General features: G+C 40.3%; 1 protein-coding gene and 1 long non-coding RNA gene across 3 annotated transcripts in view; one reads left to right on the top strand and one right to left on the bottom strand.

The window, feature by feature from the left end:
- LOC131364866 (uncharacterized) overlaps window positions 1–317 on the top strand; it is a 33,961-nt gene extending 33,644 nt beyond the window's left edge. The window contains exon 3 of the long non-coding RNA XR_009206536.1: window positions 203–317. This is a non-coding gene — a long non-coding RNA (uncharacterized LOC131364866). The remainder of the gene's footprint in view (window positions 1–202) is intronic.
- Window positions 318–4,991: 4,674 nt separating this feature from the next.
- fbxw11a (F-box and WD repeat domain containing 11a) lies at window positions 4,992–21,600 on the bottom strand. Of its 2 annotated transcripts, XM_058408285.1 has the most exons (14): window positions 21,446–21,593; window positions 18,806–18,910; window positions 13,076–13,144; window positions 12,398–12,617; window positions 11,943–12,129; window positions 10,684–10,774; window positions 10,447–10,584; window positions 9,333–9,451; window positions 8,819–9,068; window positions 8,264–8,382; window positions 7,992–8,102; window positions 7,674–7,752; window positions 6,308–6,487; window positions 4,992–6,039 (listed from the first exon to the last, which is right to left on the bottom strand). In XM_058408285.1, the coding sequence occupies exons 1-13, from the start codon at window positions 21,482–21,484 to the stop codon at window positions 6,311–6,313; spliced, it is 1,704 nt and encodes a 567-aa protein (XP_058264268.1). In that variant the 5' UTR covers window positions 21,485–21,593; the 3' UTR covers window positions 4,992–6,039; window positions 6,308–6,310. The 2 variants fall into 2 exon arrangements, with proteins under 2 accessions (XP_058264268.1, XP_058264269.1); XM_058408286.1 differs by lacking the exon at window positions 18,806–18,910 and having other exon boundaries at window positions 21,446–21,600.
- Window positions 21,601–22,536: the final 936 nt, after the last annotated feature.

Genomic DNA, 22,536 nt, shown 5'->3' on the forward strand with positions numbered 1-22,536 from the left:
CTGTAATATAATGTTAAACCACTGCTCTTTTAGTAATAGCCATGCACTTTAACACACATGTAATCAACCACAGAACCAGGCTATAATCTGAACCTTGACCTCTTTTCCTCATATGACCCCCAAAACAAATGAAATTCTGTCTTTCTGCACCACACCTCTATTCTTTATCCCTTTATCCCTCTGTCTCTCCGTTTCTTTGCAGTTAAGAGCCCGAGGCCTACTCTGAGTGATTTATCAACACTACTCATGAGGGATTTCTAACTCAGTGGTAGGTCATGTACCTCTTTTCTTTTTTTACTTCAAAAACATACTCCTCTCTTTCTTCACTCCTCCCTTCTGCTCAGGATGGGAGGATGGATGGGAGATATGGCATGAATATATCTCACTATTTGAAGAAAATTACAGCGTATGATATGTGTATTTGATGAGGGTTTTTTCCCCTCATTACCCCTTTGGAGTGTCTTTTAGCAGGCACTCCAGAGCCATTTACAAACACGCTGAAGTAATAGCTGAAGACAAAACGTCTAGAACTCAGAACCAATAAAAGTGGACTAGCTTGTAACAGAAAACATTTGAAACTGAGTGTGAAGCAGATTAATGATTATACCATCAAGCTGTTGACTTGGATTGGTCAGAAGGTATTGATTAATTGTCTATAACAGCAACTCTGACAATAATACACTCATTGTTATATATACTGATCAGCCATAACATTAAAACTACTGACATTGGTTATCTTGTTACAGTGGTACCTGCCAAAGGGTCGAATATATTTCACAGCAAAAGAACAGTCAGTTCTTGAAGTTGATGTGATGGAAGGAGGGAAACTGGTGAGTGCAGTGAACTAATAGACTTTGAAAAGGGGCACATTGTGATGGCTATAAAAGCATCTAGCATCTCCAAAACAGCAGGTCTTGTGGGGTGTTTGTGGTATGCAGTGGTTAGTACCTACTAAAAGTGGTCCAAGGAAGGACAACCGATGACAGGCTCACGGGTGACCAGTGTCATTGATGCACACTGGGAACAAAGGCTAGCTCACCTGGTCAGATCCCAGAGCTACAGTAGCACAATTTTAATGTTGGCTATGAAAGAAGTTGTGAAAATCTGGACAATGGAATAAAGTGGTCTGATGAATCACATTTTCTTTTATATCTTGTGGATGGTCAGGTGCATGTGTATGACTTTCCTGTGGAAAACTAGGATGTCACTAGGATGCACTATGGAAACAAGGCAAGGCGGTAGAGGCAGTGTGACTCTCTGGGCAATGACAAGAAACATTGGTTCTTGGCATTCATGTGGATATTAGTTATATGCTGTTGCAGGTTGAATATACCCCTTCATGTTAACGGTATTGCCTAATGTCACTGACCACTTTGAACAGAGTAATGCTCCCTCCACACTGCAAAAATTGTTCAGGAATGGTTTGGGGAACATACCAAAGAGTTGTAAGTATTGAGTTGGCCTCTAAATTTTCCCAGGTCTCAATCTGATCGAGCATCTGTGGGATGTGCTGGACAAACAAGTCAGATCCATGGAGGCTTCACCTCACAACTTACAGGACTTAAAGGATCTTCTGCTAATGTCTTGCTGCCAGATACCACAGCACACCTTCTGAGGTCTTGTAGAGTCCATGCCTCGACGAGTCAGAGCTGTTTTGGCGGCACAAGGCGGACTATATTAGGCAGGTGGTTTTAATTTTTATGGCTGATCTGTGTATTGTCGTTACTGTATTAATGACTCACACAGGGACTTGTATGGTCCCTAACTAAAACTGAAATGTGATTGTTCTGGTATATTTTGGTAGATTTGGCTACTGTTAAATTAGCTGTCATCAATGTGGTGATGCAAATTATGATGTACATTCCGAAATCCCACTTCTGCCAACCTGTGATGAACGAGAACTTGTTTAGTAGAAATTAACTAATGAGATGGCTATTTCAAGATTCGTCAAAATGGATATTCATGTATGGCCATACATGCTGTCATTTTAAATTAAGGATGGAGAAGGACAACAGCGGCATGCAGTACTGCCACCCTCGGGACAGAATTGGTAAGAAAAATAAGAGAGAGAGAAAAAGCAAGAAAGACAGAGAGAGTGAGAGAGAGAGAGAGAGAGAGAGAGAGAGAGAGAGAATTAAAAATCACAGTCATGAATTTCTGTTAACAAAACAAATACTGGACAGAGATGAGATCAAATAAGTGTCACTGTGACAATATGCCCTGTCCACCTGTTACCAAGTGGTGGAGTTGTCTCTTTTTTTTGTCCGTGTGTGTGTATGTGTGTGTGTGTATTTGTGCTGTTTCAACATGTTTGCACCATACTTGTGGGAATCATATAATCTCATGCTGGAATACGTGTTCATGTCTGAATGCGCTTGACGCCCTCTATCTCTGTCTCTTTACTCTCTCCCTTTCTCTCCTAACGTTATTCTGTAGCTCACATTACACTTACAGCCGTGCCAATGTTCTTCTTTTTCTCTTCTTCTGTCTGTCCTCTCTTTTTTTTCCACTGTGACTATCATTACTCTCTCGATCCACTTTGCTCCATCTTGTACGTATGCACTCACAGACATACTCGCCGTTTCTCACGAAAACACATGTGCGCGCACATACACACACCTCTCCAGGCATCTCAGGTTCCTGCCATTTTCCATTTTTGAGTGTTCAGGAATAATAATAATAATATTAGTAAGTGTGTGTGTGTGTATGTGCATGTGTGTGTGAGAGAGAGTCATATGGGCTGCCAGTCTCCTATAAATATCAGGCCTTTTTCCCAGGGAATCCGAGACCCTGCCTCTCTCCAGTTTACACAGCTGAGCAGCATGTGCAAAAAACTCTCCTTTCTTCTTCTCCAGTTTTTACTTTCCTGTCCTCATTTCTAGTCTATTCGCTTCATCTTAGTCTGTCCCCTTTCTATACTATCTTCTCAATCACTTCTTCTCAGCCTTGTTTATACCAACCAGAAAGATCTTCACTGTTAGTTTTACTGTCCTTCTTTTTCCCCCCTTAGTTTTTCTTTTTCAATAAATCTTCTTCTTTCACCCCTCATTTCACTCATCCTTTCCGCTCTTGATAACTTGTCGATCTTTGCCAAAATTACAGTTCAGCAGGGTCTGACTGGCAGGAATTGCCATCTGCACATCTTTATTTTCCTTGTTTTCTCTCTTTCTCTCTCTCTCTCTCTCTCACTACACATCTGCTACAGTAATCAGAGATATATTCCCCCACAGGGGGTGTTCGGCGCACGCGCCACGCACACACTCTCAGAGTGTGTACTCATTGGTGTACTCATAGGTTATCCCCTGATATACATGTCAAGACCACATGCTTGTCAGAGTTCACACTCATGACCTCATTCTAAGAGACCTGTGGGAGGGAATCACATAAAAGTCTCAAACCTCTGGTTCAGGGAACCTAAATTACAGAAAAGTTGTTATACGAATCAGTGGAAGAGGTCATGCAATTCATTTTCAAGGTGTCCATTTATGTGGGGTCACAATCTTTCATCTGAAAGCTCACCAATTCTGTGAATTATAGCAACTTTTTTTTGTGCAACAAGCTTTAAAGTCCTTCACTAGGACTTTACTTCGAGTGTTGCGTTATCAGACTCTGATTCACTGGTGTCTACTGCCCTCTGTTGGAAGTTAACAGACAGTGATCCACTCTAGTCTTCTTTTTTTTTACTTCTCAATCACACATACACACACTTGGGTGACCAGCTTGACTCTTATATCTTTATGGCTGGATGAGAAAGATTGCATCCACAGTGGATGAGTAGAAGAGTACAATCAAATGGTTGAAATGCTCAGCACTCCCAGGCCAGTGAGAACACATCTTGCTATGAGGAAAAGAAACAGCTGCCAAATGCCAAGTGCTTGACAAGACAGATACTGCCAAGTCTTCTTGGAATGCCTGGTGGAACCCATTAGTTCCTGGAGCAATCCATGTTCAGCTAAAAACAGTCCAGAGATGGACAGCATTTGACTGGATCGATGATGAAGGCACTGAGTTTACACACTTGCCCTCAGTGGAACTCCTCATGGCATCCCACCATCCACCCCACCCAGCGGTCCATTATGATTTAAGCCGGTCCCAAGTTAATGTCCACGGCCAATTGTTTCCAGTCCTCCATAAGTGAGAAATGGTATAAAGCAGCAGGCAAGCTGAAAAACTCCAGTTATGCATAACCAGTAAGCCAACCTTTCTGCTCCAAGACATTTTGGCAAACATTTGCTCAATTCATAGTCTGACTACCAGCATGCTGGGTCTTGAAGCAGCAGCTGCTGCCCAATACACCACCCAGAACCAAAATCTCTCTAGGAATGGCCATGCCCTGGGTCTTGTTTCAGAATTATTGATTTGCATTGCTGTGAGCTTCCTTCCTTTCCAGGTCATTACCACAAACCTTTGTAAGATTTTACAAACTCGCATTAAGAAGCCTACCCTAGTTCACTACCTAGTGTAAGCTCACAAATAAAGAGATTTATTTGACACTGGTCTTTGAATAAGCTTGTACAGCAAGCTAAGAGTCAATATCCCATAGGTGAAAGTATTTTTTGGTATCCTTTTTCTGTCAAAGCATGAGTGATAGTGTAGTATTATTTACTCTGCAGTGATGCAGCTGAAATATTGGATTATTGCTTTTGAGGCATGGTTTGTCTTATAGTAGGATTTTTCACTCATACCATCAGAATACTGTAGCTATGGTCATAACCTAGTCAGTTGGTTCACAAGCATAATTGCATGCATATGATAATATTAAGGTAAGCTTCAATTTTCAGTAAATAGCCTAAGTACCATTTTATTTGAGTGTTCAACCTAATTTAAAATTTATAAATTTGTTTGTCAGTGACAGCAGGATGGCCATAAATGAGTGATGGTACCACACCAGAAGTGTTGCAGTTCACCCAATAGAGTACATCCATCACTGTGATTGTTAATGACTAAGATCAGCATTGGGATAATCCGTAGAACTCAAACACAAACATCGCCACAGTCTTGTACTTTATTCACAATAAATGTATTTTTCTTAAAAAATAATAATAATTTTAATATACAACACAATATTTGACAAGACAGTTTGGCTTACAACTAGAATCTGCTATCATACAGCAAGCAGGCAGACACACACAGAGAGAGAGAGAGAGAGAGAGAGAGAGAGAGAGATCTGAGAACAAACATACTAGCCATTGAGTGGAACAAAGAGCTCTACAATGCCTAGCATAAGCATACAATGAAAAGGAGTCCACTTAAATAAAAAAAAATAAAAGTAAACAAAAAATATAAAATAAAAAAGAAGAAAAAAAATAGTCAGGAGGAGGGATTCCACGCTGTCTCACATGCACAATGCCCGTCTCGAACTTGAGACGAGAATGAGACGAGGTGGAGAAATCAAACTCTGTTCTGCCAGTGCAGAGCAGTCATTCCCCGATGCTTAAGTAAGAGTGTGCGTTTCTGGTCCTGCAGAAAAGCCCAGGGCCAGAGAGAGAGTGATAGAAATACTTCACTAGTCTGTCCATGTAGTCCATTCACGCCATTCTGCTTGGTGGCTTTGTTAAGAGTCTCTTTCTCCAACACCAGTCTGTCCATTCCAACAGTTTCAGAAGAGAAGTGGGAAAGATAAATCATCTATTGATAAAGTGTTTTGTGTATACATGGGATAGAGGGAGGTAGGGGTTAGTGCAGGTATCAAGAGTTTACATTATATTCTAAGGACTTCTGAGCAATAGTCTGGCAATAGATATCATTTCAAGCTTCTAAATGCCATTTGCAGTAGGATTAATGCAGAGCAAAACGGTTAAAACTGTGCTGTGTGCTATTGTATTACAGAGACAGTGTTTCCATGTCGGCTCATAGTTGGTGTGTGAATATGGTTCTGTGGCAAACTTGCTGAGTGTTACTGGAGAAGCTTCCCATCAGACCGGAGATATGAAAACCAGGAGGCATTTCCGTTTCGCTCCTTTCTAGGGACAGACGAATAGCCTGCAGGCCAATCAGATCTCAGCTTTCCCAGGATACACTGGCACACATCAAAGGCACCTGGGTTAGAGAAAAGGAGTCAAAACACTCTTTTGAGACAAGTGTAAGTGTTGTAGTTATCTGCCCTTTCCTGAAATAGGTGCATGTAACAGCTATCTAGTGGATGTGCTTGGTAGTGTTCATGTTCATTTTACTCATACACTGGGGTAGATTAGTTGTGAAATAGATTAATAGACTAATCATAGATTTTATAAACTAAGGCAATTATTAGTTTATGGCTTTTCATTAAAACGCAAGTAATCGAGTGTGAAGGTAAACGTGTGCATACCCGCTATCTGGAGATGTACGTGTAGGTCCGTGATGGTGATCTGGCTGCATTAGGGAGTCCTTCTGGCTGTCCGTTGGTGGAGACGTTCAGGAAATCCCATATAAGGATGGTGTCGTCATGAGAACTGCTGATGATCTGGAACTCATCAAACTGTAGACGGAACACACGGCCAGAATGCTCCTGCGAAAGGTAACCATGACAGCAAGAATTAAAACACACACACACTCCATGAGGAAATCACATCACAACACACGAGCCAGGTGCAAGATGGTGAAAATTATGATGGCAAGATGCGGAGTTATTCAGGTTATTAAAACAAGCAGTTCCACCTGCCTTTAGATGACGGTGTACCAATCAGAAGGCAGCTGCCTACATGGGCTATATTATGCTGGCTTTTGAGAAAAAGCTGTCCTTTGTTAAAGGCACCTGGCATCTGAGCACTGTGCATTGGTGCATTCGAATGTTTGTGGGAAAATGAACACATGATTTGTTTGCTTTTCAAACAGTTAAAGGTTGTGAGAAGAAAAATGTACCCCAAGCATAAGCAAGCTACTGATTGAGACTAATGATTTAGGGTAGCTAGCATGTAGTGGTTCATTCTTTTATACAGATGGCTTCAAGATGAATCCAGTAGGAATATCTACATGTCCCCTTGATGTGTTGATAAATTACAGTGCCAGTTTAGCCATAAAGTTTGTAATTTCTGTATCAACTGATACTAGAGTTTGAGCAGAACTTTCGTGATCTAGACTAGGGGTGAGGTCTAGATTTTCCTTGCTTACAAAAGAAAATGACCAATAAACGTGCCAAACAGCAACAGCAGCTACCTTTAAGGCTTAATGATTAATCACCTCACTCAGTCTGAAGTGTTTACGTGCTGGTCATGTATATCACTTTTGACTAGTGCTATAGACTCTAAACACAAGAGACTTCTGTTTTGAGCTTGTACCAGATAATAAATGCTTATTTCTGTTTTAATATTCTGTTTTCATAATCAATTTTCTGGCTGGGGTGGGGTGGGGGCTTGACCATGTTTGAGCAAGCTTTTCAAGACCACCACGACTTAGCCTCTGGTCAAATCACACATCAAGACAATGATGTTCATGGTTTTTTTTAATACATTAATTGGCTTGCGACTATAGAGAGAGTTTGTTTCACTGGGACAGACTGTTAATCAGAGATTTTACATTGAAATGCCTATTTAGATACGAGGGGGATAATTGGGTTCCCTCTCATGTGATGACACTGAAGGGTGTACTGAGAGATGCAAGACACTGGCTGGCAAAGAATGTGGCTATTAAAATATCCAGAATGGGATGGAGCTCATGTAATAATTCATTCACTACTTTCACTACTATACACTCACCACTAGTGTGCGCAGACAGAGAGTGCTGGCTGGAGCACGAGGGTCCAAAGCAGCCTGCAGATCCCACACCTTAATCTTCCTGTATAGAGGGAGAGAGAGAGAGACTAAAATGACTATTTGCAATTAACATTCATTAGCTAATATCTATAAGTTTAGCAAGGAGAGCAACTTAGCCACTCAGTTTGTTGAAGTGTATAAGAAACTACAGGTCACAAGGTTGATGGTAAACTTTTATCCATTTTAAATTTTACCATAACGTTAAGGTGTTTGTGTGTATGTGTGTGTGTGTGTGTGTGTGTGTGTGTGTGTGAGTGGTACCCATCATATGCTCCACTGACGATCCTCTTGTTGTCAAACCGAATGCAACGAACAAGCTCCTCATGGCCTTCCAAGACTCGCAAACATGCCCCACACTCGATATCCCACAATCTATATGACGCACACACATGTGGATACGTATTAAGGAAATATTCTCCTGTAATACTTTTTTTGTTTTCCCAAAACAATGATACATTTAATTCCTAACATACTTCAAACACTGACGTTTCTCTGTTATAGACTCATTGAGACAGATGCACAGAGATACCTACCTAATGGTGTTGTCTGAGGAGCCACTGACCACCAGTCTGTCTCTGTACTGGAGGCAGGCAATACCTCGCCTGTGTCCGTTTAGTGTTCTGACAAATTCACAGGTACTGGTGCTCCACACCTAAACACAAACCACACACATGTAGGACTTCAGCAATTACAATAATGAGCAGAGTATACACAAATATAACAGCACAGGACAGCTATTATTAATAAAATAAAAAATAAAAATCTGGACTGCATTAATGTCATTCTTCTGGTGCAGTTAAATCTTTATCCAACATCTTGCATGCAAAGTGAGCATATGGTCTTATACATTTAAATGTAAAAAATCTTTTATGATAAATAATATTTATTGCGCTGGCATCTGTTGTGTGTGTTCCAACTTAAATATAAATATCATGGTGAATCTCACTGACATCTAATAACATTTATCATCAAAATAAGTATTTTTTATACAAATTTAAGTAAAATGTTCAAAGATTCCAACACACATCTCGTTTCAACCATTTTCAAACACACTTTTTGGAACAATTAAGTCATCATTGGATTTTTACTTTTATAGTTCTGTCTCCCGAGGCTGAAACAATGTATTTGTCGTCAAAGTCCACAACATTGACGGCTGCCCGGTGGCCCACAAGCACACGGCGAAGGCTGATGTCAGTGGCGGAGGCCATGTCCCACACGGCGATGGAGCGATCTTTCGAGCATGTCACCATTAGGCCATTACAGAAACGCAGGTGAAGAACTGCCTCGTTGTGGTGGATCAGAGTATTCAGAACCTCGCCGGAACTTGCGTCCCAAACCCTGAGACAGAACAAGAGAAGGAAAAGAAGTGTAGTCTTTAATTTTAGATAGATTGCTATAGACGTGAATATAGAAAGCATGAAAGGAATAATCCAGAGTTTAAATTCTGTCTCCTCCCAACAGACAATAACAAATTGTTTAATAGATGAAATAAAGCTTAGATAGCTTTACAGGAAGCTAAAAGACAGTAGACGGAAAATAAAAATAGTCTAAAGCTCCCTCAATTATTTGCAAAAATGTCACCTGTATACAGTATGTACATACCTGACAGTGGAGTCTGAAGAACCAGTCACTATTACTCTGTCATCATACTGCAGACACAAAACTGAACCAGTGTGACCGGTCAGAATCTTCAGACACTCCAGTGTGTGCTTATCCCAGATCTGAGAAAGATAAGATAAGACTTCCCAAATTAATCCTGAAGGAAATTCTTTTGCCAGAGACTGCTTCAGATTACAAGAAAAATAAATATAAATGAAAAATAAATGAAAATTTTTATACACTGATCAGGCATAACATTATGAGCAGTGCCAGATGAGGAAATAATCAGTGTTATTCACTTCATCATGGCACCTGTTAGTGGGCCATGTGGGCCATGGGATATGTTAGACAGCAAGTGAACATTTTGTCCTCAAAATTGATGTGTTAGAAGCAGGAAAAATGGACAAGAGTAAGGATTTGAGCGAGTTTGACAATGGCCAAATTGCTAGACGACTGGATCAGAGTATCTCCAAAACTGCAGCTCTTGTGGGGTGTTCCCGGTCTGCAGTGGTCAGTGTCTGTCAAAAGTGGTACAAGGAAGGAACCAACGACAAGGTCATAGGCGGCTGAGGCTCACTGATGCATGTGGGCAGTGAAGGCTGGTCCGTGTGATCCGATCCAACAGACAAGCTACTGTTCCTCAAATTGCTGAAGAAGTTAATGCAGGTTCTGATAGAAAGGTTTCAGAATACACAGTGCGTGAAGGGTCAGGGCTGTTTTGGCAGCAAAAGGGGGACCAACATAATATTAGGCAGGTGGTCATAATGTTATGCCTGGTTGGTGTATACAAGCGTATTCAAAAGTACAAAATGTATTCAAAAATATAAATAATTTTTTTTTTTTTTGAAATTCTATATATACACACAAAATGTATTCACAAAGAAGGTGCTAGGGCACTAAGAACATATTGCACATAATATGATATTGCACATGGTATGATATTACCATATTGAAAAAGACATACTGTATTAGTAAACACTGTAATATTTAACTATGTTGGGACTGATGACTGCATAATTACGGGTAACATGACACTAAACACAAACAAAAGGTATTTTTCTGCAAAAGCAGCACCTCTGTCTCTCTCTCTCTCGCTCTCTTACACACACACACACACCTTAATGGAGTTGTCTCGGAGGCCGCTGATGATCTTGTCGTCGTCGTACTGTAGGCAGTAAACCCCTTTGCTGTTCTCTGATCTGCACTGGATCCTCTGGAGGTTGTGCCTGCCACAGCGCCAGTTTGCCTCAATTGTCTGAACACACACACAAACACAAATAAGAGGACAGAGAAGGAGATCTTTACAATTATACCTCTGTATAGCAATAATAATAATAATAATAATAATGCTCACTTCAATGTCCTGGATAATTTTAGGGTAGAGAGAGTGGTAGTACGAGTTGGGTGGGGCTTCATTTGTGCGGTTCTTGAACAAGTACTTCTCCCTGGAAACAATCAGGAAAACAAAATAACAGTTCTTTTATGTGCATGCATTGTATTGTTCTACCGTAAATATGAAATATTTTAAATCTTCCTGAAAAGGTGATTTGCATTCATGCATCCTGCACAGTAAATATTTTTATTTAATATAATTACCACTCATCAATTTGTACTTCTGGTTCTAACCAACTAACCTATTGCAAAAGCGATAATAATCAGGGTTTCTCATTTTAGACTACATTAAACAGGATGGTATAGGACCTTCTCAGCTAGTGCCAAACATGATGTTCCTTAAGGTTCTGTTATAGGGCCACTTCTCTTGTCAATCTCAATGTCAGCGGATTTACAATGTAGGAAAAAGAAAATACATTTCCATCGTTTTGCTTATAAAAGGATACTATTGGTCTATAAAGCCACCTTTGTGGAAAATATTTAAAAGACTAAATATAAATAGTCTTTTATTAAATAGTAAGAGTGCTGTTCACTGGCTTGGTGGTGGCTCGGCTGTATTAAGTACAAAGCTGTTACAAAGCTGCAGGGATAATTTACACTAAAACTAAGACAATATTAGATCCGTTTTATCACTTTTTTTTACTAGCGGTCAGAAACATTTTGTTGAGTGGTTTAAAAATAGATATACATTTATTACTTAAATACGGAAATGTTAAACCATGTGTGTTCACACTCAGTGCAGTGGACTCAGTATTCATTTGTTACTTACAGCTGGACAGAAGCATTTGAACGAACAAAGCCTCCTGTTCATTGCAAGCTCGATTCAACTCGATTGAATACTGGATACTCCTAGAAGAATAAGCCTAGTAGTCCAAGTGCATGAATATGCCTGTGTGCACTCTTCATGGCCAACATGAAAACAATACAACATGACAGAGCTAAAAAGAAATTAACAAAAGTTCTTCTTGGGAATTAATAAACAACTCTACTATAAGTGAGGCCCCTGATGTTACTATTATTGATATCAGTATTGGTATGGACGAATATCAATACACATTCTCAATGCATCCACAGTTTCCAACCATGAAAAATTACAGCACTGATTATAGTCCAACTGTGGATTTGCACCACTTTAGTAATAAAAACTGCAGCATGGCAGTTTGGAAAAACTTAAGCATCATGTGCAATCCACAGCAAATTCATCTATATCCTTCAGCTCACCACTGATGTCTTTCAGACAGGCCTTTCCACAGTGGATCAGTGCGCACCATCCTCTCTATGAGTTTCTTCCACAGCATGCCATCTGAGACGACCCGGTGCCACTCGCGACACACCAGCTCGGCCGCGCACAGCGAACGTGCGTCCAGAAAGGACAGGATGTTCTCTGCTATGTGCTCCAGACCCCGCGCTGGACAGACGTACACAACAGAATGCAGAGGATCATTGTTAGTAATTTTATGAAGTTGATCAGAGAATGATGGACCGTATTATAGCGGGTATAATTATTCTTCTCAAAAATATACAGTGTATGTGAGGGTGTGTGCAGATCTAAAAGAAGGATTAAGAAATCTCTCTCTGTAGTAGTGGGAAGAAGGTGAAGGTGTTTGTGTGTGCCTAGCGGGGAGCTTTAGCGGTCTCTTTGTACTATGGGATTAAGGTAAGAGAGGTGTGTGTACCTGGCAGGGCTGTAATAAAGTCTCTCTGTAGCATGGGTTTGAGGTACGAGTTGATGTGGCCATGCTGATAGTGGCACATGCGTGAGATGAGATGCTCCACAAACTCCACCTGATCAGCCTCTGACCACTGCTCGAACATCTGGATACACATCTCTTTCTCCTTCTCAAAGGTGGCGTGTGACAGACGTTTTCTCGAGCCAGACAGTGTACCATTTCTCAGCTGAACCACACACATTCACATATAGTTTAGCAAGACAGAGGAGTTACATTCAAAAGATTTAATTAAATAGAAAGATTTAGAATTATTGCCTGGCCCACACACACGCAAACACACACTTTCACATTTCCAGGTGTCAGCAACATTTTAGAAAAGGAAGGAAGTTTGATTAAGCAAGTTTAATGCGTTACTGAGAAATCTTGTATTTGCTGTACAAAGGATAAGATAATATCAGTGGAAGCGAAACAAACCAAAAAAAAACCCCATTTAGCCAATTCCCTTGACAACCAAAACTGTTAGAATGATAACAAGGATTTTTTTCTACTACTAACATTTCAAAGTGGAGAAAAAGAGTTTGTCTGTAGCTGCTTCTACAAGGGGGACGGGGACGGGGGGTGAAATCCACCCTGAATCTAACACGCATTAAACAGCTAAATCTACGATGGGCCGAACACACCAACCTTAAAAACTGTCGTCTTCTTCGGCGAGAGGTCGTCGGTGAGATTCTGTGACTCCATCACAGTCAAGTTCTACAGAAAAAGAGGAATAAGAGACCATATAAACACGAGACCAAGAGAAAGCATATTACAAAACTCTATGCGTGCTTGCATTTTAAAATGCGTCATAAAAGAGAGGAAATAAAAGGGTTGATAAGAGGGAAGCATGATCAGAATGAATGCCACCATCTAAGCATGTAATTCATGCCATAAATGCAGGCTTATGATCGATGCCAGAGGGTAAAACAAACAAAGCAGAAACCCATGCATCCTGTAGTCTGTAGCCTGCTCTGATCTAATGGCTCTGGGGCTTTGTGTTAAGATTATACACGAGTCAGCAGTTTGTAAATACTGCATGTAACATTTACACCTATGCAGGTAAACGACGTTTGGCTGCGAAGAATATGATCCATGCAAGAGAGTATACTATTAGCCTGGTGTACTTAATGCCTCATTTAACATGACTGAGCAAATGATTTAGTGCGTTTGTCCTTGAGGAGGATGTGCTGATAATCAGTAATACGGTTCACTGTGATATTCAGTGCAGAGTCAACCAGACTGCAGTCATCGAGAAAGTCAAGGAAGGGTATAAAATAGACACGATGATATGCAAGCATGAACAAAGGGTCTGAAAACAAGACAAATTTCTGATGGAGCAGAATAAAGAAACCTTCAGGATGGTAGATGGAACGTTTTACAAAAAAAAAAAGTATGGGAGACAGCATTGTGGACTGAATTCATACATTTTCTGGTATGGTATACACCGATCACTGATTGACCACCTGCCTAATATCTTGTTGGCCCTCCTTTTGCTTCCAAAACAGTGCTGACCCATTGAGGCATGGACTCCACTAGATCCCACTGCAGACCGGGAACACCTCAGAAGAGCTGCAGTTTTGGAGATGCTCTGATCCAGTCATCTAGCCATCACAATTTGGCCCGGTCAAACTCCCTCAAATCCTTACACTTGTCCATTTTTCCTGCTTCTAACACATCAACTTTGAGGACAAAATGTTCACTTGCTGCCTAATACATCCCACCCACTAACAGGTGCCATGATGAGGAGATCAGTGTTATTTACATTACCTCTCAGTGCTCATTTTAGTACATTGAAATGCTTTTTATGTAAGCTGATTTTTTTGAAATACTGCACAGCTGCTGTACTGCCAGTGTGTGATCTGTGTGTGTTATAGAAGATATTTTGGTCACACCAGACTCCCTGAAATATAACACCAGTGGTATTGGTAATAAGAGGTCAGCAAAAAAAAAAAAAATTCCCATGTGATAATCATGATATAATTTTATATCAGCCTAGGCCTAAATGGAAGATGTTTTAAGCATGAAGAGGTTTTAACGAGCCTTTCAGCCCCCACACTGGGTGGGAGTACTGAGCAGATCATCATGTACAGTACAGCTCACAGCCTCTCCGTGTGTAACAATTATAGCTGCCCGCTGAGAAGAGACGCGCAGTCCAAACTCACGTCTTTAAGCCTGCACACAAAGACGCTCTGTACTTGGAAACCCGGCACTTTAAAGGATTTTTTTTTTTTTTAAACTGCTGAGTACACAGTCGCATAAACACAGAGAATCAATGAGCAAAAGGCAGGTGCATGCTTGAAAAGCCAACAGGCACAACAGTACACACAAAAAGAGGGGAGGAAAAAAAAATAGTGCATGCACACACTTGAACAGAGGAGGGAAGTAAACGGACGTCATGACGGGGCGCAGTCCGAGTCAACACGCTATTCATTCACGACAATAATGAGATCAAATAATAGGGTAAAGAGAGTGCTGGCTGAAAGGATTTGGCTGAATTTTAAAAATGAGCACTGTATAAATGAAATGAGGTTGGTTTGTTTAAACGGATTATTTTTTTATACTACAGCTTGAGCTGATTGCTCAAGAAAGTTACATCACTGCCAGATTTAGATTAATCTGCTTGTTCTTGCACGTTCTTGTTTCTGTAACTTGCATACAAAATAATCTAAAAACTGATGAAATTGTTTCCAGACAATACGACTATAGAGGTGTTTATTTTAAATTTATGGAAGTCTCTAAAGCTCAGGTGGTTAAGGGTCTGGGTCGCTGACCGGAAGATCGGGATTCAAGCCCCAGCACCGCCAAGCTGCCACCATTGGGCCCTTGAGCAAGGTCCTTAACCCAACCTGCTCCAGGGGCACTGTATGTATGCCTGACCCTGCGCTCTGACCCCTAGCCCTCAAGGATGGGATATGCGAAGAAAGAATTTCACTGTACAGTAATGAATGTGACAAATAAAGGCAACTTAACTTAAAAAGTCATTGCTTTGTAACGGTCAGAGAAGTAAAGCTGCATGTTTTCTCGTTACCTTAAAAAAGAGAGCGAGAGAAAATGTGAAGCTGTTGATAGAAGGACTCTTTATAGCCGCTATAATGTAAGTGATAACAGGAACTAACTTGTTCCACATGTAACTATAAATGGTTTAAAAAAAAAAAAATCATTCTGTAATCAATAAAACAAAAGCCGCTATGATATACGAGAAATAAAACACATCAGGATGTGCTATTGTAGGAAAAATGATTGACGCCGCCGTTTGGTTCAACATTTCTCCATTACAGCATGTCCTGTAGTTTTACTTCCTTCATTTTTGCACTGTGTGTCGCTGCTATAATCACTATAAACCCCTCTAAATCCATTTTCTTATCACTTTGTTCACTTCCGAGCCCACTGATGATATGACACACGGGGGCAAACAGTGTCCTTTCTCAGAATCACTGTAACATAAGAACAAAATATCATTTCACAATTTACGTGGAAGAAAAGCATTATTCAGGCTCGAGCATCAGCTCCACGACCACACAGACTGAATACTGAGTCAGTGCCACACAATTAGAAACTGCATGTATATAAATAAACCAAAACAGAAGCTGGAGATGGTTAAGGTCTCGGTCGGCATGACTCCCTGTAATCTACACCCTACACACGCTGCCTACATCAGAGCCACCATCAGCACCATGCTGTTACACATGTGCCCTTAATCACCTACGTCCTGGACCAGCTGCTTGAAATCACGTCATTCTGCATAAACCTGACTGTAATGATCCATTTATTCTGGATAATCATCGCAATTAGCTGGAAATGTAATCAGTAAAGGGTGCTTATATCATTTAATTGCATTAGAAGCGCAGCTAGAAAAAATGTGGTGAAATCATGTTATTGGAAAGGCATTAAACAAAGCCTTCTGAATGTATTAATATTCAGTTTCAAGTTCTAATGGTTACACAACAGGGAGCAAAAAAAAAAAAAATATCAGAATGTGTGTGCACGTGTTTATTAACTATTCAGAAAGACAAGATAATGGTGGCCGGCACCTCTGACATCACAGAAATCCCTCATCACTGTGCCTTTGCTCACTGCATAACAATGTCGAAAACTCCAGTGAAAGGAATTTGGCTACACATCGAATGATTTGTTCAACAAACTTAGGAACAAATGCATGCTTTGTACCACTGCACTGTTGAATTATGTACTTCAAATGCCAGGATTATGTATAGGCGCTTGCTCTAATCCATGTTCATTTCCATAGTAACAGCTCGTTCATGGGGACGAGTGCGTTGGACACTCAGCATATACTTGAATGCCGCTTTCTGTTGAGACGGTGAGGATTTCTGTGACAAAGCGGTCAGCATTTGTGGAAGGAGTCTCCAGTGTCAGTGCTTTGTAACAGAGGTTACTTAGTACAATGTGACTTGTTTAATAAAAATAAAAAATATATATATATATATATATATATATATATATATATATATATATATATATATATATATATATATATATATATATATATATATATATATATATATATATAATAAATAAAAAAACAACAAGAACAACAATAATAATAATAACAACAATAAAAACTGCTACGCAAAAGGAATAAAACACAGAATGTGCTGCTTGAAACTAACCACAGTTAACAGTTCTTGCATTTGATGCAAAAGTTACTAAATTCAGACTGGTTAATATTTTCCTTGTAATCGTCATTACATACAAATAAGGAGAATATAAAATATTCAGAAAGCCTTTTCCTGTTGAAAAAAATTTCACTAAATTTCCATTTAATTCCAGATATGTCGAATATGTCTCCAGGCCGTACTCTTCCTTTCCTACGTACTCCGAATCGTGCAGCAATAATCTAAAGACGACTCGTCTCAGGACCTTCTGATGTGAACTAGCTCCAGCTGCAACGTGCATGAAGTCATATACACAAACAACAATGCAGAAAAAGGAAAAGTACATAAACTTGAAAATAATATTAATTAAAAGAGCAGGGACGGGATTAGCGAGGTGAATACATGCAGGAGTGGAGAAATGATGCATTCATTACTGACCCCACCAGCTCTAGTGCATTGCCCAGTCTCTTGTTTTGGAGACAGCAAATAATGTAATATAATAGTGCATGGGGAGATACATTCATTCATTTCCAATGAGAGTTTCCCCACCCCTGGCAACTTGATGTGGGCGTATCCAACGACTCAACAAGGTTAATTTATGCAAATTTCGAGCAATGGGGTGCAGCAACTACCAATCTAAGTGAAGACAGTAGAGCGATGTGATCCATGACAATCGGCACACACTGTTACTCCTTCATCTCGTATGATATGATGTACAAATCCGCTAATTAATTTTACATACAAATGCTTCATTGTCTATTTCTGTTTAATGCTAGTTGCACCACCCACACTGATAAACATCATTGCTAAGGCAACCCAGAGTAGGTTTGCAGCATGTAAGGATGTGGTTTAAGAAAAACAGATGAGGATCAATATCCAAGAAGGGGATGATCATGTAGTTATAGTACTTATCATATTGACAAAGTCTTTGATGCAATGCATCACGTTGTGTTTGTGTCAGTGTTGAATGTCTTTACATCACAAATTGCACGTTATTTTGCTCAGTTTCTTCAGCGTTTTTCCACACACTGGCATGCTTCTAATTATATATATATATATATATATATATATATGCTTATAATAAATAAAACTCGTTCTATCCTCAGCAACACTGCGTATCAGTCACTGTGTGTGGTGCAGCAGGTGGTGGAAAAAAAGCATGCTATAATTACACTGCTAAGGTTCATCAAAATGTGGTTAAACCTACACACCTATTATCTAGTTTCAATAAAACATACAAATCTCTGTGTTTGTTAAACCGTCCTACTTCAAACTATTTAACAAATACATCTCTCCCAAACATGAAACGTGCTTGTCCTGTGAGTCACAGTAATAAAGAGTCGAGATCCCTCTTTCCAGTAATCAGTCGATATTTTCTGTCATGCATTCTATCTATTTATCCCTGCTTTTACTCCGTTCCGCTCCCAGACAGAAACGCCTGACGTAAATCCCTGGAAGAAGAGGGGGAGAGCTCGAGTAACACTGACTTTACCCAGCCTGTATCATCTCCATCGTCATCATCATCTCCAACATGCTCATGCAAGTTCCAGGAAGCAAAAGCTGCAATCTATTTAAATCGGTGTTACTCAAAGAGACCCTCATGAAGTGAGTCAGTGAGCGAGTAAATGCGACAGACACACAGACGATGGGTGGATTGTGGGGTGGTTCCACACGGAGAGGGGAAAAGAGAAGGAGATGGAGAAGGAGAGGAGGCGTAGGGAGAAAAAAAAAATAGAGGGAGTATTGAAGAGAAGAGCAGAACCTGGTTGTGGGCCCGGGAGGTGGGAAGGCTCTGCAGGCACCTGAGAGCACACAGGCTCTCTGCCACCGAGGAACAACCCAGCCAGAGAGAGCGAGGCAAAGAGCACTGCGTCAGAGAGAGAGAGAGAGAGAGAGAGAGAGAGAGAGAGAGAGGAAATGAGCCATGAAAGAAGTGTTAAAGGGACAAGCAAAAAGGGGTAGTTAATAGTGAAGAAGAGGAAGAGAGAGACAGAACATGGGTGCAATTTGGATGAAGTTATATTGAGAAATGGCAGGCGAGAGTGAGAAATATAAAGAAAGGAAGAGAGACAAAGTGAGAAGAGGAGGAAGTGAGAGAGTGGGGGTAAGTGAGGAAGGGAAAAAAAACAGTATTAGAGCAACATACAGTGAGCAAATACACACACACACACACCTAATTGCAGACAGTGTCAGACACAGAACATTTAAGCATCAGGTCTGTATTATGGAGTGGACGGGGCTAAGAGAGAGGGATTGTATCTCTTTTCATTCAAGAGTGTGGGCTTAGTTAATGTTTATGTTAACTTTCGGCGCGTACACACACCCACACAAAAAAAAAAAAAGCATGACTCCACCCAAACTCTGAATGCATGATCAGCCGTTTTCACACAGAACTGAGCATCACAGATATACACAGAGACAGCAGAGCATGAAGAAACAGGAAGTAAACAGGTTCTTCTTGTGGTTTGCTCACGTCAGGGTGAATTAGCACTATCAGCACTATCAGGGGCGAATGGAAGAGTTTGGTGCGTGCAGCCTTTGACACGATGAGAACACAATGAGACAATCTTGAGATGATGACCATGCCTAGTTCAACTTACAAAAAGTAAATCTTACGTTACAAATAATAACTTGGTTCTCCCAAGGGCTGGGGAATATGTCAATATCAATAAGATAAATGTAACTATAAATGGATCAGTAGTGTGACGTGTCTCTATTTAACATCGTTATTTAGTGTAAGAGCATAAAACACTGAGAGGGAGTCCCCCCAGGATTTCTATGTTTTTTTTTTTTTATGATGGCTGTGGCCAAAAATTAAAGGTATTTTCGTGCCTTTTTTTCAGAAAACTACTTGAAACGGTGAGACTGCAAGCAGAGGATTCTTCTCGTAAACTCCTACAAGTGATGACAAACTGTACGACACGTGAATCGGCGAGGTTTGGCGCCGAATGATGATATCACGTGACGCGTCTCTGCTTAAATCTGTGGAAAATCTACAGTCATATTGAAAAATCGTAAAGCTCTTCGGAATATCACGAAGTTTGTTTCTGTGGTCGCAAAAATCAGGGAGGGCCTGACTCAACTTTGAGATGTGTCACTTTGTCGCCGATCATTTCCCTAGAACAACACTTTCGTTGCTTACTTAAACCCAACCTGGAGGACGACAAAGATGACTACAATTAATGAAAAGCACACGGTTCGATTAGGTTAAAAGAAGAACATCTGGATAAACATTTGCCGCCGTCGAGGGCCTCCTGGGATTAACAGTAGGTCTGCGACAAAAGAACAACAACATGTCGAATGCTGTCATCATTTTGCATAGCAGTTGATGCTCGATCTGCCTGAGCTGAAACGTGTAATTGTGATTCATCGGTAGAGAAGTGAAAGACTATGTTATGGTCGTCGATTACATGTTCCAGGATATAAAACAGAACCTTGTGGGACGCCGTATTTCCCCCCCCCCCACCATAATCGCCCAGCCCTGGTGTATAAAGAGACAAACAAAAACCCACAGACACACACACGCAGACAATGCAGGGAAGAATGATTACTCTCTCCATCAACAATGACATCATCACTATGGTAACCGTGACCCTTGCTACGAGACTGTATACAAGTCTGTGAGCATTCAGGATACAGGACCTGTTATCTCAGTCATTTTTCCTGCGCAGTCTTTAACATTCACCTGTTCTTTAGGTCACTTCCTCATACACTGAAGAACGAAAACGCTGAGAACTGTATATTATTTGTGTCAAAAACTAGGAAAGGAAATAGTTTAGCCATTAGTGTATTTTTTTTTTGGGGGGGGGGGGGGGTACTTAGTTAATATCCTTATGTTAAGACAAACGATCGGCTAACTACATGAGCAAATGACCAAGTGGCGCAGTAACACCACCGCAATCATTGGACGCTCCCTCAACACTGATTTTTGGCTCCGTCCCAAACCGCATACAACTCTAAACAGGCACCATAAAAAGTGTCAAATTAGTGCGCCACTAATAATCGCCACGGCTACGACTACGGCGCGAGCACCGATCTGGCACACTACGAGGTGCTCTAATGTGTGATTTGACTTGGTTTCTATGAACGATTACGCAATACTTCGGCGACGGTTTTTTTTTTTTTTTTTTTTTTTTTTTGCTAGACTACGTTACGATTCAATGTGTCATTTTTTGTTGGTAACGCAAACAGGATTCAAATTACTTTAAGGAATTCCTGTTTCAACCGCAGGCCTTTGAATTACACTTAAGCTATCGATAGTTAGCGAACTAGCTCCCGGAGCTAGCTTACGTTAATCCTCTATTCACGGTACTGTTCATTTATTTTACCATCCACTTGTGTACTGGATTCTATAAATGAGTTCATAAACATGTCTGTATTAAAGTGATCGGGTTGAACTCACCATCAGCTCCAGGGTTTTGTCCTCCATCTCCGGCTCCATGTTGTTGTGCCGTCCGCCTCTCTCTGCGAAAATGGAAACCAAGTCACCAAACAGCAGGCAAGTGTGAAGCCAGAAACAACACAACACTACACCACCTACCGCCTCTATTTCAAAATAAATAACCCGTAGTTTTACAGTGCTGCCTAATTACAATCTGTAGATTGCTTGTCTGGACATAAATCAGCTGAGTTTCCTCATCCAGTAGGTGTGCAGATTTATTATAAACTCTTCTGAGACTACTATACTATGGATGTAAATACCAGGCTTTCCAGACGATTCAATACAAATAAAATGATTTATAAGGCAACAATTCAGTATTTGATGACATCACTGAATCTGTTCACATACTATATAATACAATTAGGTAGCCTCTAATACACCTTGCTCGGAAAAGTGCCAGTTAATAAGTTATTTATAGTCTATAACAATATGATTGTGGCATTGATTTATTTATATTTATATTTAGGGAGAAGTGTAGTAAATGAAGTTTGTAAAAGTAGTAAGTTTGTTTATCACATCAAAAAAAAAAAAACAACTGTCATTTTATATACGTCACCTTTTTTTTTTGCATGTAGATGTGTCAAAATAATTCATTTATTTTCTCATTAACATTATTCCACACACATGGTCCATTTGTAAATACACATTTTTCACATATTATTATAATAATAATAATTTCCCTGAATGGTTTATTTACTTTCACGTGACACCTACATTTCCTACTGAATTAATACTTTGCCACCTGAAAGTGTTTTTATTCATGTTTAGTGTTGATTGTCGATTCTGGCTTCTATACGTACCAAGCGCGCTTACGTGACTCGGCACGAACGCATACAATATCCTATTGGCTAAATCAAGTCAAGGGGCGTGGCTTTGAACCAGCATGGTGCTTTCTGATTGGTGCAGCGTGTTGCTGGGGTTTTCTTATCAACCAGAATACGCTTGGAATAATCTTGGTACCAGAGGAGCTGGTTTTTGTGTATTTACAGAAACTGCAGCGCTCCTGAGACTTTCACAGCCAACAATCTCCAGAATTTTACAACCGGTTAAAG

Source organism: Hemibagrus wyckioides, linkage group LG14 (genome assembly GCF_019097595.1).
Source record: "Hemibagrus wyckioides isolate EC202008001 linkage group LG14, SWU_Hwy_1.0, whole genome shotgun sequence".
Classification (NCBI taxonomy): domain Eukaryota; kingdom Metazoa; phylum Chordata; class Actinopteri; order Siluriformes; family Bagridae; genus Hemibagrus; species Hemibagrus wyckioides.